Source organism: Trachemys scripta, chromosome 3 (genome assembly GCF_013100865.1).
Source record: "Trachemys scripta elegans isolate TJP31775 chromosome 3, CAS_Tse_1.0, whole genome shotgun sequence".
Taxonomy (NCBI): Eukaryota; Metazoa; Chordata; order Testudines; family Emydidae; genus Trachemys; species Trachemys scripta.
In genome coordinates this window covers 117,183,128-117,202,055 of record NC_048300.1, presented here as the reverse complement: position 1 = coordinate 117,202,055, position 18,928 = coordinate 117,183,128, and the positions used below count along the sequence as shown (strand labels likewise).

At 45.0% G+C, this 18,928-nt stretch overlaps 2 protein-coding genes across 5 annotated transcripts in view; one reads left to right on the top strand and one right to left on the bottom strand.

Annotated features, from left to right (window-relative positions):
• Nucleotides 1-7,165, top strand: part of LOC117875005 (amine sulfotransferase-like) — a 28,248-nt gene extending 21,083 nt beyond the window's left edge. Inside the window, 1 exon segment of the mRNA XM_034765817.1 lies at nucleotides 6,953-7,165. Within this exon segment, the coding sequence (XP_034621708.1) occupies nucleotides 6,953-7,077 (125 nt within the window). The 3' untranslated portion in view covers nucleotides 7,078-7,165.
• A 4,581-nt stretch (nucleotides 7,166-11,746) lies between these two features.
• Nucleotides 11,747-18,928, bottom strand: part of LOC117875004 (amine sulfotransferase-like) — a 95,555-nt gene continuing 88,373 nt past the window's right edge. For all 4 annotated transcript variants that reach the window (XM_034765815.1, XM_034765813.1, XM_034765814.1 and 1 more), the window contains one exon: nucleotides 11,747-11,941. In XM_034765815.1, the coding sequence (XP_034621706.1) occupies nucleotides 11,817-11,941 (125 nt within the window). In that variant the 3' untranslated portion in view covers nucleotides 11,747-11,816. The remainder of the gene's footprint in view (nucleotides 11,942-18,928) is intronic.

Here is an 18,928-nt window from a genome sequence, read left to right as displayed (position 1 = left end):
GATTCTTGCATCTTTGCTCCTGTAACCCTTCTGCCCATCTAAGTTGGCAGCAACAAGGGCCGGGTTCTGTATCTAGGGGTTCCGTTTCAATAACGCAATGCAAAACCGGCTCGAGCCCCCATCCAGTGACCTGGGACAATTACATACCACCCCCTGGGTGCCTCTAAGAGGCAATACTTCCCCTCTCGCAAGCACGGAGTCTGAGTGTAACAGAAAATGTTTAATAACATGAGGTAAATGACATCAGCATTAAATTGGAAAAACACCACAAACAGGATTAATAACACAAACCATGAGCAAAAAACCCACCCCAGCAAGTTGGGCTGTGTCCTTTCCCTTGGGTTCTTGAAACCAGCAATCCAAGGATCACCAAAGTCCCAAAAGTCCAACAACCCCCCAAAGTCTCTGTCCCTGGTCAGTGCAGCCCCAGAGTTTGGGGGGGGGGCACACAGGGCGTTAAGGGGCACCTTATGTGATCCGAGGCCGACGGGTTTCCGCCGCAGCCTTCACCACGAGCCGCTCCACTCCACCAGCTGTCCCGTGAGCTGCTCCCGCCGTCCCACGAACTGCTCTGGCAGCTGCTCCACTCTGCTCACCGACCTGTGAGCCGCTCAGCTCTGCTCCACTTCAGCCGTCCCTTGGGCCGCTCCCACAAGGCTCCGCTCCGCTCCACTCACCAACCTGTGAGTCGCTCAGCTCCACTCCAACCGTCCCGCAAGGCTCCACTCTGTTAGCTGCTCCGCCAGCCACTTAGCATTATAGCTTCAGGCTCCCCCGCTAGTTAACACAGCCTCAGTCATCTCAGCTCTTTTGTGATTTCAGCTCTTAGCAATTCCAGCTCATAGTAGGGGACCCCCAGTGCTAGTGCACCATTGGCCTAAAGCGAATTCAGTTCAGCAGTCTGTAACTAGACTTCTAATGGAATCAAAGTTAGCTCTGATATTCAACAGTGAAGAGAGGAGGTAGAGCAATTGGTGTTTCAACCCCTCAGAGAGGGCCCATACCATCAGGCACAAATACCTGCCCCCATCCTCTCTCCCTTCACTGGGAGTTGTAACCCATGCCCCTTGTCAAGCAAGTGCTACTTAGGTAATGGTGAAGGACTCACTCAGTCCTTCTGTCATACAACAGGTTCACTGCCCTTGATTCACAGAATCAGGGTAACAAAACTTTATTCTTCCTGCCCCAATAACAGAGAAACTGGGGATCCCACACCAGCCAAAGTAACCACTTTGAGTTGCTGTTGTTTCATGCCAGGCGAGTGGGTGTGCCTATGCAAACAAGATCAGCCCCTGGAGTTCTTTTCCACACTCGCCATAATTCACCACCAGATGTCAGGGTAGAGCTCATCCTGACTCTGCTTACACACATCTGAGCAGCTTAGTTCTTTGCTCACTTGGTAGGCTTCACAAAGTAGGCAGTCCCCTGTCTATCTTGCCCGTGGAACCCTATCCACTAGCTTTGCTCAGAGGCCACCTTAAAGACCATCTATCATGTGAGGACCGACATGACAGCACAGCCAGGAGAGGTGGTGCCCCTTTTTACTCTATCATGCAGGGGTTAGAGCACTTAGAGGATGTGGGATACCCTGGTTGAAATTCCTGATTTCACACATGTCCTAACCACTGGGTTACGGGGTCTTCTGGGTTGAGCCAATTTCCTCAGTCTTTCCTGTTGAAGTTTTCCCCTAGTCTTTAAAGAAGGGACTTGAACAGTCATTCTCATCCCTGCTTGTGACAGTATTAGGGTGCTAAAGTGTTGATAATTGAACTATTTTGCTCTTAGAGATCATTAACGTTTGATTATTTTTTCCCCCGTGTAAGTACTTGCTAGCTCGTGGTTTGATCACTTCAGAGGCTGGTACACCCACAGAGCTGATTACAATATTCTCTTCCTTACTTATGAGGAGATGAAGAAGGTGAGGCCTGTTGATATCATTCTATCTAAACACTAAAGCGGCACAAACTTTGTATCTCTGGGCCAGGGCTGCCTTGCATCCCTTCCTTCTCCCCCGCTCCCAGTGTCCCATTCTCCTATCCCCTTTGGCAGAGACTTCCTGAAACTCCCCCCACCCCACTCCCTCAGTTATGCCAGAGGCTCTGTGTGTCTCACCTCCATTCCCACCCACCCATGGGAAAGCACTATGTGCCCCCCACTCCCACCTCTGCCACATACCAGGGGGATCTGTATATCCCTCTCTGTCCGCATACTATGGTTCCCTGAGCATCTTAGTGATGTTGACCTAACTTTTAAGTGTAGACCAGGCCTAATGCCTCACTTCACCATCCAGTAAACCAATCAGATTCTGCCACCTTGCTCACACTGTGACTCCTCACAAAATACATTGGTCTCATGGATTTCACTGACATGCCTTGAAAAAATACTTCTCAATGTCAGGGCAGCAGAATCAAGACCATCGGGTGAGATTTTTCCAAAGCACCCAATTGAAAAATGGGAGGTTTCTGAGTTGGCCACAGAACTCCCATTGACTTTCAATAGGACTTACGTGTCTAACTCACATAGTCACTTTTGAAAATTCCACCCATAGTCTCTTGGGCTGCATATTGTCTGAATTTAACATATAGTGAAATAACAAACCACACATGACAGCAATTAAAGGCAATTCTAATAATTTCTTTTTAAAAAACAAAACAAAACATTCAATAGAAATTTTTTGAACAGCTCTAATAATCAGCCAGTTTCCTCACACCACCACAGACATGTAATGTGATGTGAAAGCTGAAAATGGAGAAAAGAAAAGGAATTACAGAATTCCCCTCTCAGTAAATGAGTGTCCTGGGGAGTGGTATTTGCCCCTACACTTGCTTGCAGGGCTTAATGAGCAATAAAGGCAATCAATGAGTATGGAATGCTGCAAGAGCGCAGGGAAGAAGAAAGGGCAAATTGATTCTGACCTTCCCAGTGAAGTCTGTGTGACAACCTGATACCTATGATAAGACAAAGTGGGTGTGTGAGATAATATCTTTTATCGGATCAATTTCTGTTGGTGAGAGAAACAGCTGTGTAGCACAAGAGCATCTCTCTCTCTCTCTCCCTCCTTCCCTCCCCACACCAGAAGATGGTCCAATAAAAGACAGTACCTCATCCTCTTGTTTCTCTAATATCCTGGAACTGACCCATCTACAACAACACTGCATACATAATACCTCTGGAAGCAGCCCAGGCAGTCTAATCTATTTCCTAGTGAAGAAAATATGATGAATGTGAGAACCATTGGGGTAGTTAACTTGCTTTATTTCCACTTCTTGTCTGCACAGCAAAAAAGCAGCTACATAATCTGTCCCATGTGGCATCTTTAAGGGAAAGGAGAGTATTTGCTACATATTACAGCTTCTCAAACTGTTTTGATCAGAATGTGTTTTCGCCAAATGAAGTATTTTGTAAAAAAAATTGTAGGTCTCCTCTTAATTTTTTGTGAAACATGTTTTTATGCAATTTTTAATTGAAGCTTTTCATTTACTGAAAACCCAGTTTTCAAAAACTAAAATATATCAATAACTCTTTTAAAACTATCTATTAAAAAATCTTTTAAAAACACAAAACACGACCCACTTCAAAGATTCCAAAATGGGAACAATTTCAGCAGTTTGAATGTTTTAGAAATTAGTTTTTCATTTTTCTACCAGTTCAGCTACGTTTGATTCCTTATCAACTTCAGCTAGATCAGCAGAAGTCAGGTTTACACTGCTTTAAGAGGGGCCACCCAGGGGGTATGTTGGTTGAACTAAATCAATTTAAAACCAATTTTACTTTCTATTTTAAGTGAAACAAAGCCTAGATGAGTGCACCTCTTAGCTAAATAGGGAGAGAAGTGCTGACACTGGCAGGGAGCACACTGAGAATAGCATCAAGACTGATTAACAAAGCAAGGAAAGACCCTTCCCATTAAGAGATCCAACTCCTGAGATGTATCCTTCTATTTCCAAACCACAGCTATGAGACAGACTCTTTGCTCAGAAAATTGTAAGCCTTTATCACGCATAATGTTAGCAATAGTATTCTCACACCCAGAAATGAGCTTGCTTTCTCTTGGTAGGCCATGAGGAATGGTACCTAAAGAAGAGACTTATAAGGACTCTTCTTGCTACTCACCTATCAGGATTTGATGTTGCTGTAACCAGTGACAGTAAATAAAAATCTTGCCTACGAACAGTGTGATAAGAGAAGTACCCTTCATTCCACGTTCAGTTTCCCACCCTTATTGAAATATCCCATTATCCTCTATTCTCTCTCTCTCTCTCTTTTTTTTTTTTTTTAAATTTGGCTCTTTTGTGCTTTTCTAATTTTGGGAATTGTTAAATTGAAATAATGCTCATTTCAGGATCTCAGAAGTGCTGTGCTGAAAATTTGTGACTTCTTAGGAAAACGGCTGACTGAAAAGGAGTTGGATGTTGTTGTGGAGAAGGCTACATTCAATAACATGAAATCTGATCCCAGGTCAAACTACGAGGACAAGACATGTATCTTGGAGAAAGGCAGAGACAATTTTCTTCGCAGAGGTAAGGCGGAAGCAGCCACTTGTTATAAACATTTAATCCTGCAGATCCCGGCACAAGATGTGTTGAAGCTAACTGTCTAAGACTTCCAATGACAAACAAAACTTTCTGTCCCTAGGTAACAATTGGCTTTGTGGCATTAAAGTTTGTGAGTGGGGCTTTATTTCCCAAAGGTGGAAAAAAGAGATGCATTATTTTGCTTAGTGCAACACCATAAGTGTTTGTTTGCAGAGCAGATCAGGGCCAACAAATAGTAAAAAGTTTGAATGAGGAAAAAAGTCAACATTTCAAAAAATTGAAAAATTCACTTCATACCCTCTATAAAAGTTGAGATCACCCCCCCCCCCAAAAAAAAACAGCCACCCTTAAAATCTATCAAGTCTCGGGGGGTAGCTGTGTTAGTCTGTATCCACAAAAACAACAAGGAGTCCGGTGGCACCTTAAAGACTAATAGATTTATTTGGGCATAAGCTTTCGTGGGTAAAAACCCACTTCTTCAGATGCGTGGAGTGAAAATTACAGATGCAGACATTGTTATACTGACACATGAAGAAAAGGGAGTTACCTCACAAGTGGAGAACCAGTGTTGACAGGGCCAATACAATCAGGGTGGGTGTAGTTCACTCCCAATAATTGATGAGGAGGTGTCAATTCTAGGAGAGGAAAAGTTGCTTTTGTAATGAGTCAGCCACTCCCAGTCCCTATTCAAGCCCAAATTAATGGTGTTAAATTTGCAAATTAATTTTAGTTCTGCAGTTTCTCTTTGAAGTCTGTTTCTGAAGGGTTTTTTTGGTTCAAGTATGGCTGCTTTTAAATCTGTTATAGAATGTCCAGGAAGATTGAAGTGTTCTCCTACTGGTTTTTGTATGTTACCATTCCTGATGTCTGATTTGTGTCCATTTATTCTTTTATGAAGAGACTGTCCAGTTTGGCCAATGTACATGGCAGTGGGGCATTGCTGGCACACGATGGCATATATCACATTAGTAGATGTGCAGGTGAATGAGTCCTTGATGGTGTGGCTGATGTGGTTGGGTCCTCTGATGGTATCACTAGAGTAGATATGGGGACAGAGTTGGCAACGAGGTTTGTTACAGGGTTTGGTTCCTGGGTTAGTGTTTCTGTGGAGTGGTGTGTAGCTGCTGGTGTGTATTTGCTTCAGGTTGGGGGGCTGTCATTATTGGGAGTGAACTACATCCACCCTGATTGTATTGGCTCTGTCAATACTGGTTCTCCACTTGTGAGGTAACTCCCTTCTCTTCATGTGTCCGTATAACAATGCCTGCATCTGTAATTTTCACTCCATGCATCTGAAGAAGTGGATTTTTTACCCATGAAAGCTTATGCCCAAATAAATCTGTTAGTCTTTAAGGTGCTACTGGACTCCTTGTTGTTTTCTTAAAATCTGTGAACACTAGGAGAAAAAGAAAGTCTAGTGCTTCTGTACAGCTTCATAAATGGTGAGACAAATCAGTTCAGATGCATGACAGCTTTCAGGGATAATGCAGAACATGAAATAATCCAAGTAATAAAATCTAAGAAACAATTCTCGTGCCTGGAAGGAGGAGGCGGGTTTTTATCCTGTTGAATCCTTTATCTTGGAGGTTCTCAACTTGGGATTGTGAATAGATGTTACAGGCTTGTGATGACTCTGTTCTTCTGATATTGCTAAATAGGAGGTGATTTTACCTAGAAGGGAGCAGGGCCCTGGAATGGAAACAGGTGTCCCAGTATGGAAAAGTAGAAAACCACTGCCTAGTGTTAAGTACAGCACTATCTGAAAAGGATGTTCAGAGAAATTCGTATTTCTTTTAACAATAACACCTTCCTGTTTCCAATTTCCCAGCTACCATTTGTGCCAGAAGAAATCGGTACAAGATAGTAATGGAGTTGTATAAAGCTACTAATGCCTAAAACAGAATTGGTGACACTTGGTCTAAAACTATTGGGTCAAATTACTGCCATTGCTGTCAAGTCATTGGCCCATTAAAATTTTCTACAGGGACCCCATTAGATTCTACAAAAAACAAAATCAATTCTCACCAATAGCATGGTTTATCAGAGGGACAGTGTTTTCAGATTCGGCTGCGGACATCTGTAACATGCAAGTCACATGATCAAAAGCTTCCACCAGCTAATCAGAGGGACAATAACGGTATGGTGGACGGCACACATAATTCTAAGTTTAAAAACTGGTGTCTGTGCTATATTTCAGCAACACCCCAGATCTGGAAATATACTTTCAAATTCCCAAAGACCTAGAGAGCTACACTTTGGGGAGATGAGGTAGGAATGAAGTGAAAAGGAACTGTTCCCAACTAGCAGCATTCACAGCTTCTTACCTGCTGCACAGGCTTTATTCAGTTTATAATAAAAAGTCCAGGTGGCAGCAGAGCATCTAACCATGACTTCTCCTTCTCCTCCTTCCACCTCAGGGACCGTTGGAGACTGGAAGAACATAATGACTGTGGCACAAAGTGAAAAGTTCAACAAGGTTTTTAATGAGAAAATGAAAGACCTGCCCTTCAAGTTCCTCTGGGATCTTAATGAAGAAATATAGGCTGATTTCCAGTTTGAAGATGTGAAAGTGGACTGAAAGTCTTGTACAAAATGTTCAAATTAAAATCCATAGTTCTGTGCAAGTTCAAGACTTGAAACTAGCATTCCTTCCTACTAATTACATAGATCTACACACTCATCATCACCATGGTACCAGAATTGCAAGATGTGAAAAGATTATATATAAAAATAAGCTCTTAAAATAAGTCTTTCCTATATATAGGATTTCTTGCCGTGTACACAGAACAAAGAGGCTAAATCTTAGATGATTGCAGAGCAGTATTTCTCAACTGGTCACAACCTTTGTGGGGAGGTGGTCACAAAAGGCAATCAGAGGTCCAAATGTGTTGAAAATTTTATTATAATTTAAATCAAAGAAAAATCTCACTTCCTGCACAAGCTTACCCTTGAAGGTCAAGTATTCTCTATCAACCTCTGGAAAAACAAACACACATCTTATTATCACCACCAGTACATTTACTATAAGAATCAGAATGTACGGACAAGTTGCATTTTTTTAAACTTCAAATCCGAAGTCTCCAACCTGAAAAGTTTTAGAGACGCTGCCGCAGAGGAAGAAGCAGAAAGAGTTAAACATTGTCTGGGTCTGAGGAGCAACAGAAAAGGAGGCCGAGACAATCCCCGGGTTTTAGGCCTAAATCACATGGAAGATGGGGAGTTTATGTTGACTATGAGACAGCCAGGAGGAGATGCTGCAGATACGGAAAATATGTAGGATAGGATGGAGGGAAACAGGAGTGGAGGGAAACAGACCACCTCCCCCCAAAGGTTGTGACCCACCAGTTTGAGAAATACTGCTCTACACCATCTAAGATTTAGCCCAGGGGTTCTCAAACTGGGGGTTGGGACCCCTCAGGGGGTCATGAGGCTATTATGTGGGGGGTCGCAAGCTGTCAGCCTCCACCGCAAACCCCATTTTGCCTCCAGCATTTATAATGGTGTTAAATATATTAAAAATGTTTTTAATTTATACGAGGGGGGGCACCCTCAGAGGCTTGCTATGTGAAAGGGGTCACCAGTACAAAAGTTTGAGAATCGCTGATTTAGCCTCTTTATTCTGTGCACATGGCAAGAAATCTCACTCAGGGCCCTCTTATCTCCTGTCTTGATTACTATAAATGCCTCCCCTCAGCCCTGCCCAATTGCACATTGTTCCACTCAACCCCATACAAAACTCTGTTAGTTTGATATCTTCTTTGCAGATGATTCTTATCCCATAAATCCTTTGTTTAAATCATTCCATTAGCTCCTTTCATTTCATGGCATCATATTCATTCTGCTTGTCTTCCCCTTTATGGTCCTTTAGTACTGTACCTCTCTATACTTAGCTGCTCTCTTTCCAGCATCCTTCCTCTTTCTCCTCCTTCAAGGCTGCAGTGATACTAGGGGTATGTCTTCACTAGCAACGATAAAGCGCTGCTGCGGCAGTGCTTTAACGTGGCTGTATAGTCGTGGCTGTAAAAAAACCCACCCCCACAAGGGGAGTAGCTCCCAGCACTGGGAGAGCGGCTCCCAGTGCTGGTGCACTGTCTACACTGCCACTTTACAGCACTGGAACTTGCAGCGCTCAGGGGGGAGTTTTTTCACACCCCTAAGCGAGAAAGCTGAAGTGCTGTAAAGTGGCAGTGTAGACAAGGCCTAAATCTTATCTGCCCATATGTCAGTTTCTCACACAATGATCTGTGCCTTCTTGCATGTTGCCCCTTATACTCAAATTACCCTTCACTAGATTGCTCCATAAGTCTACTACTGGCCTCCAAATCTCTCATCATCTGCCACAGTGCCTAAAAATAAGCTATTAAAATAAGTCTTGCCAATATATGTGTATATATATATAGAGAGAGAGAGAGAGAGAGAGAGAGAGAGTGCTATGCTATTTTGCTCAGTGCAACATTGTAAGTGTCCACAGAACAGAGCTGTGAAATACATGTTTTGACAAAAAAACATTTTTATACAAGCTCTCTTGGATGGTAACAATCACTTTGTGCCATTTATAAAAGTTAACATTTCCCCCCTCAACATTAAAATCTGTGATCAGTAGGAGAAAACTGAAAGCAATCCTGTCTAGTGGTTACTGTGCAATTTCACAAATGGCGAGACAGATCATCTCAGGTGCCCTATAGCTTCCAGGGATTAATTAGAGCACGAATCCAGCAAAATAAATAAAATATAAGAAATTATTCTTGTGTCAGAGAGCACGAGATGGGTGTTTAGCATGTGAGATCCCTTATATTTTAGGTTCTCAGTCATGAGTGGACATCAGGGGTTAGCATCCACCCTGCTCTTCCAATATTGCTGAACAAGAGAGGGGGTTCCCAATAGATGGGAGTGGGGCCCTGGAATGGAAATGGGAAAGGTGGAAAACCACTGTCTTGTATCAAATAGAGCATTGCCTGAAAAGGATGTTAAGAGAAGTTCATACTACTTTTAACAGTAACTACTTCCTACTCCCAGTTTTTCCTCTAACATTTGTGATGGGAAAAAATCACTTCACGATGATAGGAACTGAGCTGGGCTACTGGTGCTTAAACAGAATTGGTGAAATTATTTAGAAATACTCATTGCAGTCAAAGTTAGATCAAGGATGAATTTGGTCCATTATGATTTTCCATGATGGTACTGCTAGAATCCGGTTTAGACCAAAGACATGTGTTTAAAAACAAGTGCAGCATTTTCCGATAAGGCTGCTAAAATCTGTAATATGCAAGTCATACCAACAAAGGCTTTCACCAGCAACTCACATGGACAATAATGGGTAAGTTTCTAGTTCCATGCATGGTGGATTAGACATACAACTCCAATTAAAAAAAAAAAGAGGCATGTGTCTATGGAAGTCTCATAACTTTGTTTAGCTCTTAAAATAAATCCTACCAAAATACATACTACTTCACTGAAAGACTACAATTCCCGTAGGGTTTTGTCAACACTTATTCTACATATTGGGGTAAAGGTGGTCTGGGTGCAGGGGAGGGCATTGTGTGTAGTTAAGTGTTTTGCATGTGTAACCCTAACGGCATCCTAGTGCAAGACGGCAAAGGGCACATTGGTATCTGGTAGTGAAATTCAATTGGCCTGACCAGCTGAATGGAATGTACCCCAACTCACTAATGTCATAACCTGTGTCCAGAAGGTGTCATGTAAGATAGCAATGAAAAGCTAATAACATACTGTCACAGGGTATCAGGCAATCTCCATAGTCTGGGGCTCGATTGGATTCCTGACAGGAGCCTGTAACATGCATCCATTCTCTTCCATCGGCCAGCCCTGACTGAATTGAGCTGCTCCCTTTCATATATTGTTTCCAACTGGAGCATGCCCAGCAAGGACGAGAGGGCGTGGCCTCCCGGGCCCAAAGTGTGTGGTTAACCCTTGCTGGGTCAGTGCGGGGTTGGTACACCCCATCACATATACTGATCAATGATATTATTGTGTGATGTGGATATGGGGGACAAATTCAAAATTACAAACACCTTGGAAATTATGTTATCAAAATGTGTCTGCCAGGCAGGGCAGGGTGAAGCTACTCCACCCTAGGCAAAGGAATGTGGTTCTGCCACCAAGAAGCTACATTAAGAGACAATGGGAAAGCAATTTACACAGAAGGTAAACAAGACCATCAAGCCAACTAGGGGAGAAGATAACCACACAGCATTACAGCAGCAGGAGATTGCAGGAAATAGATCAATTTGCATTTTTCAAACACCAGCAGGGGAAGAAATCAGCATGGAATTTCCGTCGCCAGGAGACTCCATGTTACCTTCTTCATAGTTTATGTTGAGGTGTAACCTTCAAAAGAATTCATATTAAAGGTACACTGGACTATAAAAGAAAAGAGCAAAGAACCCCAAGTTATGTTTCATGTAAGAAGACAAAGGAACCAAGCACATTGGACTTTGTGGGAAAGCCTGATCCTGACCTGAAGGGTGGTCAGCCATCTTGCTGGAAGGTTGTGTTATAAGAATCTTATCCTGAAGAGAGGCTGTAACTTGTTTTGTTAAGTTTTAGTCTCTAGAAAGCATTTGGCTTATAACCATTTCTAACTCTATCCTTTGTACTTGAACTCACTTAAAATCCAAACTCCTTTAGTTAATAAACTTGCTTTACTTTTAATCAAAACGAACCCATGGCTGTGTTTGATTTAAAGTGAATATTAACTCCGGATAATGTGGTAAGCTGCTGGGTAGTGTATCTTTAAAGGAACAAATGAACCTTAATATCTCTCTGAATGGTCCAGGAAAGGGCTAGATGTTGGAAAGCAGTTTGGGGAAAATTCAGGACCGGGAGTGTGTTTGGGTCACCGCTGCATGAGGTAATTGGGTGACTGAGACTACAGTGGGGCTGTTGTGTCCTGGCAGGCGGCTGGGGTCAGAGCGCTGAACCAGGGCTGCAGAGCAGACACTCAGGACACTGCATGTTTGTCTGCTGGCTGTTGGTGTCCAGGCTGTCAGCCACCGCCTCAGGCCAGGTTTATAGGACATGTGGGGAAACAACCCCTGACTGGCCTGGATTGCACCCCAGAACATGACAGTATGTAACACCTTTTCATAGCTTAGAACTGGGGTACTATGGTGATGTGCAAATACGTGTAAGAAATAAACATTTTTGCAGGTTTAAAATCTTTAATTTGTGCAGAATGACGGATTTTTATGAACACTGGAGACAAAACCATATTTTCATTCTCTTTAGCGCACTTTCACCTCTTTCCAACTGGAAACCAGCCTATATGTCGTCATTAATATCCCAGCTGAACGTGGAAGACAGGTCTTTCATTTTCTCCTTAAAAACATTGTCAAACCTTTCGCTCTGTGCCACAGTCATTGTGTTCTTCCAGTCTCCAATGATCCCTGGGGCAGGAGACACAGAAGAGGAATTGGTAGTTAGATGCTCTGCTGCCACTTGGACATTTTATTATAATTGGAATATCGCTTGTACAGGTAAGAGGCTGGTAATGCTGCTAGTTGGGTGCAGTTCATTTTTTCCTCCATTCCTTCCTCTCTCATCTCCCCAGAACGTAGCTCTCTAGGGTTTGGCGGTATATTTCCACTCCTGAAGGTGTGGGCAAACTACAGTAAAATACACCCTCCTGTTTTGTAAATTGCAGTTGTACATCTCATCTATCCTTCGTGGCACTAGAAATGTACCCATTAGTGTCCATTTGATTAGCTGGGCAAATGTTTTATTGATGTGACTTGCATGTTACAGATGTTAGCAGCTTTATCAGAGAGTGCTGCCCCTCTGATAAAACACATGCCACTGGCAGAAACTGTAACTGTGTTTTGTGGAATACAGCTGTGTCCCTGGGGAAAACCATAATGACCCAAATTTATTTTCGGTCTAACTTTGACTGCAGTGTAACTAATTTGACCCAGTATTTCTAGACAATGTTACTAATTCTGTTTTAGGAACCAGTCATTTTATACATCTCAGTTATCATATTCCTGTACTGATTTACTTTGTTGCAATTTTTAGAAGAAAAAATGGCAACAGGAAATAGTTACTGTTGAGAGAAATATGAGCTTCTCTGAACATTCTTTTCAGGCAATGCAGCACTAAACAGTAGGCAGTGGTTTTCTACCTTTTCCATACCACAGTGCCCACTACCATCTAGCTGGGTCCCCCTTCTATTCAACAGCAGGCTTTGGGTGGAACTGGTTATACACAGGGTAACTCCACTATCTTCATAGGGTCCCGGTCCCACAGCAGAGGGGGGCAGTGTGAGCTTGTTGCAGAGCTGCTGCGCAGGGGTGGGGAACCTCCTGGAGCCCCTAGCCTCTAAAATCATCCATGCTGCACCTTCTGCATGACTATGTGTTAGCTGAGGGGTGCATGGGAATTGGGGGCCTCTGCTGCAGGTGATGGGCATCTCAGGTACTTAAAGCCATGGCCTGGAGTAGGGAAACACTTTACTGCAGAGTCTGCAGCTGCCTAGGGCCAGCGCTGAAGATTGAGACAGAGTCCCTAATGCTGCTGTTGCAGGGTTCAAGCATGTTCAGCCTTGCAATTGCCACCCCTCCTGCAGCTAGTAGGTGCAGCTGTCTAAGGCTGGCCTCTGGCAATTGGTCCGATGGCTGTAGCCAGAGAAGCCACAGGTTCCTCTCTGACTACGGGGGGCCATTAGAGCTAGGAGCAGATAAACTGGAGTTAACCTCAAGGAACAGAACTCAGCAGTAGGAAAGGAATATCAAGAGGAGCAGGGAAAGAAGAAGCAGGTCAGACTTGCAGGGGGAGAATAGGACCTGCTGGCTGGAGAGCACGGCCAAGATAGAAGGGAAACAAGCATGGGGAGAGGTGGTGGTGGAATAGCACGTAGATGGGAGCAGAGGGAGAAAGAAGGCTGGTGACTCCAGGTTCCTAGGGGCTAAGTGCTCAAATGGGCACTTATCCAGGGTTGGGGAAATGGTGTTTGCAAGTGGCTTGCTCAAATGGCAGGAAGGGTGCTGGGGAAGGGATTTGTCAGAACTGATCAGGCATCTGCTGGCTGTGGAAATTTATTGAGCTGAGGCCAGAGCCACCTACAGTGACTGGTGAAATAGGGTGGTACTGGAGACATGGCTATAGAATGTCTGAATGAGGAAGGAGATAAATCCGTGGGGAGTTTCCCTATTCACTATGAAAGTTCTGCTCACTGTGGACACTAGTAAATCCACATGGGTATAGCTCAGTGAGAAAAACTGGGGGCTGAGAAAGCTGGGTATGGCAATACACATAGTTTTGCAGAGGTGAGTGATCAAAATGAAAAATGTCTCTGAGATTCAGTACCAGGTATACCATGGCACCAATGGCACTGCCACATCAGGCCCTCACTCGGAAGGGACCCATAACAACGATTACACGGGGGTCTACAAATATGTTTGGCTCTGGGCCCACAAAAGGTTAATCCGGCCCTGTTCAGCAGTATCAGAAGACCACAAACCCCTGACATCTATTCACAACTCTCCCATATAAGGACTACAACATGAAAAATACCCCTCTCCTCTCAGCCACAATAATTGTTCCTTAGATTTTATTTCTTTGGCTAGTTTCATACTCTAAATAACCCCTGGAAGCTGTAGAGACAAAATCAGTTCCGATGCCCACTGTGTGTGAAGTTTCTCAGAAGCACTAAACAGAAATGCTTTTAGTTTTCTCTAATGTTCACATTTTAATTTCTTGAAGATGACCCTTCCCTTTTACAAGTGGCACAAAATGAATGTTACCCAGGACTGGCTCTACACACCAGCTAAGGAAGCAGGTGCCTGGGGCGGCAAATATGAAGGGGCGGCACTCGGTCCGTTCTTGGAGTGGCACTCTGACTCGCTGGCAGTTCGGCGGCAGCTTTTTCATTTTTCCTTCTTCGGCAGCACTGCTGCGGCCACTTTTTTTTTTTCTTTGCTTCGCCGCTTGGGGCGGCAAAAAAGGTAGAGCTGGTCCTGATGTTACCCTCCAAGAGAGCTTATTGAACATTTTCATTTTTTAAAAATATTGACACTTTTTTCTCACAGATCAAAAGGAAGCTGCACTACTTTGCTCAGCAAACATTTAAGATATTGCATTGAGCAAAGTAGTACAGCTCTCTTTTAATCTGTGAGACGTGGTGTCTGAAACATTGGCCTGGTCTACACTAGGAGTTTATCTCAAATTTAGCAGCGTTAAACCAAATTAACCCTGCACCCGTCCAGACAACGAAGCCCTTTACCTCGACATAAAGAGCTCTTAATATCGATATCTGTACTCCTCCCTGACGAGGGGAGTAGCACTGAAATCGGTATTGCCATTTTGGATTAGGGTTAGTGTGGCCGCAATTCGAAGGTATTGGCCTCCGGGAGCTATCCCACAGTGCACCATTGTGACCACTCTGGACAGCAATCTGAACTCGGATGCACTGGCCAGGTAGATAGGAAAAGCCCCGCGAACTTTTGAATTTCATTTCCTGTTTGTCCAGCGTGGAGAGCACAGGTGACCACGCAGAGCTCATCAGCACAGGTAACCATGCAGTCCAAGAACCAAAAAAGAGCACCAGCATGGACCGTATGGGAGGTACTGGATCTGATCGCTATATAGGGAGAGGATTCAGTGCTAGCAGAACTACGTTCCAAAAGACGAAATGCCAAAACTTTTGAAAAAATCTCCAAGGCCATGATGGAGAGAGGCCACAGTAGGGACTCACTACAGTGCCACTTGAAAGTTAAGGAGCTCAGACAAGCCTACCAGAAAACCAAAGAAGCAAACGGAAGGTCCGGGGCAGAGCCGCAGACATGCCGCTTCTACGCTGAGCTGCATGCAATTCTCGGGGGGGGGGGGGGGCGCCACCACTACCCCACCCCTGACCATGGATTCCGAGGCGGGGGTAATCTCAGCCATGCCTGAGGATTCTGAGGATGCAGAAGATGAGGAGGAGGAGGAGGAGGAGGAGGAGGAAAAGCTCCCGTAGACCACACAGCACTCTGTTCTCCCTAACAGTCAGGATCTTTTTTTCAGCCTGACAGAAGTACCCTCCCAACCCCCAGACAATGAGGCCATGGAAGGGACCTCCAGTGAGTGTACCTTTGTAAATATAAAACATGGTTTAAAAGCAAGTGTTTTTTAATGATTAATTTGCCCTGAGGATTTGGGAGGCATTCGCGGCCAGTACAACTACTGGAAAAGTCTGTTAACGTGTCTGGGGATGAAGCAGAAATCCTCCAGGGACATCTCCATGAAGCTCTCCTGGAGGTACTCCAAAAGCCTTTCCATAAGGTTTCTGGGCAGTGCAGCCTTAGTCCATCTCCATCCTCCATGGTAGGACACTTGACCATGCCATACTAGTAGCAAGTAATCTGGTATCATTGCATGACAAAGCCTGGCAGCGTATGGTCCCGGTGTTTGCTGACATTCAAGCAACATCCGTTCTTTATCTCACTGTGTTATCCTCAGGAGAGTGATATCGTTCATGGTAACCTGGTTGAAATATGGGAATTTAATTAAGGGGACAGAACCCTGTTCTTACTGGGCTGTTTGCCTGTGATTGAAAAGAAATCCTTCCCTGCAGTTAGCCAAGCGGGGGGCAGGGAGGGGGATCATTGGCGCTGAGCTTTTCGCGTTTGGCTAGCAGGGATCTTCCCTGATACCAGCCACGTGGTGAGGGGGAGGGATAAAGTGATCATCCCAGAGAATTGGATTGGGGGGGCGAGGTAGTTTGGTTTCTGCTGCTGCACGTTAACAGGAAAACCACAGCACTCAACAGGCTTTGCTTGGTATGTGAGAAAGCCGGGCGCTGCTTTTCTGAAGGCTACAGAAGCCGAAAGACAATGGCTTACCATGGCCGCATGCAAGCCGAATTCTGTTGCCCAGACCTGCGTCTGTGCTCCTTAACACCAAAGCCGCAGGCACTCAATATTAAGATGCAAAATGTCACCTTGTATCAAAATCACATGTGCTATGTAATGTGAATAGTGTTGTTCACCGTGAAAGAGTATAAGCATTGTTCTGTAAAATGTATCTTTTTAAATATTTCTCTCCCTTTTTTCCCTCCCTCCTGCAGCTGCAAATTTTTCAAGCCTCCCTCCTCTGTCCCGAAGGCTATCTCAGATAAGGAGGCGAAAAAAAAGGACGAGAGACTAAATGTTTTCGGAAATCATGGAATCGACCCACAATGCAAGAGCTCATCTGAATGAGTGGAAGGACGCAGTTTCAAAGTACAGGAAAGAGGCCAGTGAACGTGAGGACAGGAGGGACCAACATGAGGACATGAGGGACCAACATGAGGAAAGAAGGGACCAACGTGAGGAGAGGAGAGAAGCTCGAGATGAGAGATGGCGGCAGGAAGATCAGAGGAAGCAGGATGCAACACTGGGGCTGCTGGCGTGAGCAAACGGACATGCTCCGGCGTCTGGTGGAGCTTCAGGAACGACAGCAGGATCACAGACTGCCGCTGCAGCCCCTGTGTAACCACCCTCCCCCCTCACCATGTTCCATAGCCTCCTCACCCAGACATGTAAGAACGCAGGGAGGGAGGCTCCGTACACCTTCCCACTCCACCCCAGTGGACAGCCCAACCAAAAGGCTGTCATTATTTTAAACTTTTTAGTGGCCTTTTCTTTCCCTCATATCCTCCTCCCAAACCCCACCTGGGCTACCTTGTCAGTTCTCTCCCTCTTTTTATAATCAATTAATAAAGAATAAATGATTTTTAAATGATAGTGACTTTATTTCCTTTGAAAGCAAGCTGTGATTGAAGGGGGAGGGTGGGTTGCTTACAGAGAATGAGTCAAGGGGGCGGGTTTTCATCTAGGAGAAATAAACAGAACTTTCACACCGTAGCCTGGCCAGTCATGAAACTGGTTTTCAAAGCTTCTCTGATGCGCAGCGCTTCCTGGTGTGATCTTTTAATCGCCCTGGTGTCTGGCTGCGCGTAATCAGTGGCCAGGCGATTTGCCTCAGCCTCCCACCCAGCCATAAAGGTCTCCCCCTTACTCTCACAGAAATTGTGGAGCACACAGCAAGCAGCAATAACAATGGGAATATTGGTTTGGCTGAGGTCTGAGTGAGTCAGTAACGTGAGCCAGCATCCCTTTAAACGTCCAAAGGCACATTCTACCACCATTCTGCACTTGCTCAGCCTGTAGTTGAAAAGCTCGTGACTACTGTCCAGACTGCCTGTGTATGGCTTCATGAGCCATGGCATTAAGGGGTAGGCTGGGTCACCAAGGATAACGATAGGCATTTCAACATCCCCAATGGTTATTTTCTGGTCTGGGAAGTAAATCCCTTCCTGCAGCCGTTTAAACAGAGTAGTGTTCTTGAAGACACGAGCGTCATAAACCCTTCCCGGCCAGCCCACGTTGATGTTGGTGAAACATCCCTTTTGATCCACCAGTGCTTGCAGCACCATTGAAAAGTACCCCTTGCAGTTTATATACTGACTGCCCTGGTGCTCCAGTGCCAAGATAGGGATATGGTTCCGTCTATCACTCCACCACAGTTAGGGAATCCCATTGCAGCAAAGCCATCCACTATGACCTGCACATTTCCCAGAGTCACTACCTTTGGTAGCAGCAGCTCAGTGATTGCTTTGGCTACTTGTATCACAGCAGCCTCCACAGTAGATTTGCCCACTCCAAATTGATTACCGACTGACCGGTAGCTGTCTGGCGTTGCAAGCTTCCACAGGGCTATCGCCACTCGCTTCTCAACTGTGAGGGCTGCTCTCATCTTGGTATTCTGGCGCGTCAGGGCAGGTGAAAGCAAGTCAGAAAGTTCTATGAAAGTGCCCTTACGCATGCAAAAGTTTCGCAGCCACTGGGAATCATCCCACTATGCTATCCCACCAGTCTGTGCTTGTTTCCCAGGCTCAGAATTGGCATTCCATGGCTAAACCTGCCCCATTAACAACATGATCTCCAAAGCGCCGGGGCCCGTGGTTTGAGAGAATTCTGTGTCCATGTCCATGTCCTCATCACTCTTGTCACCGCGCTGCAGTCGCCGCCTCCTCCTCACCTGGTTTTTCTGGTCCTGGTTCAGCATAAACTGCACGAGAATGCGCAAGGTGTTTACCATGTTCATGACTGCTGTCTTGAGCTGAGCGGGCTCCATGCTTGACATGGTATGGTGAACGCAGTGCAGTGTTCACCCAGGAAAAAAGATGCAAAATGGTTGTCTGCCATTGCTTTCATGGAGGGTGGGGTGAGGCTGTACCCAGAACCACCAGCGACAATGTTTTTTGCCGCATCAGGCATTGGGATCTCAACCCAGAATTCCAATGGGCGGGGGAGGCTGCGGGAACTATGGGATAGCTATGGGATAGCTACCCACAGTGCAACGCTCCGGAAGTCGATGCTAGCCTCCGTACATGGACACACACTGCTGAATTAATG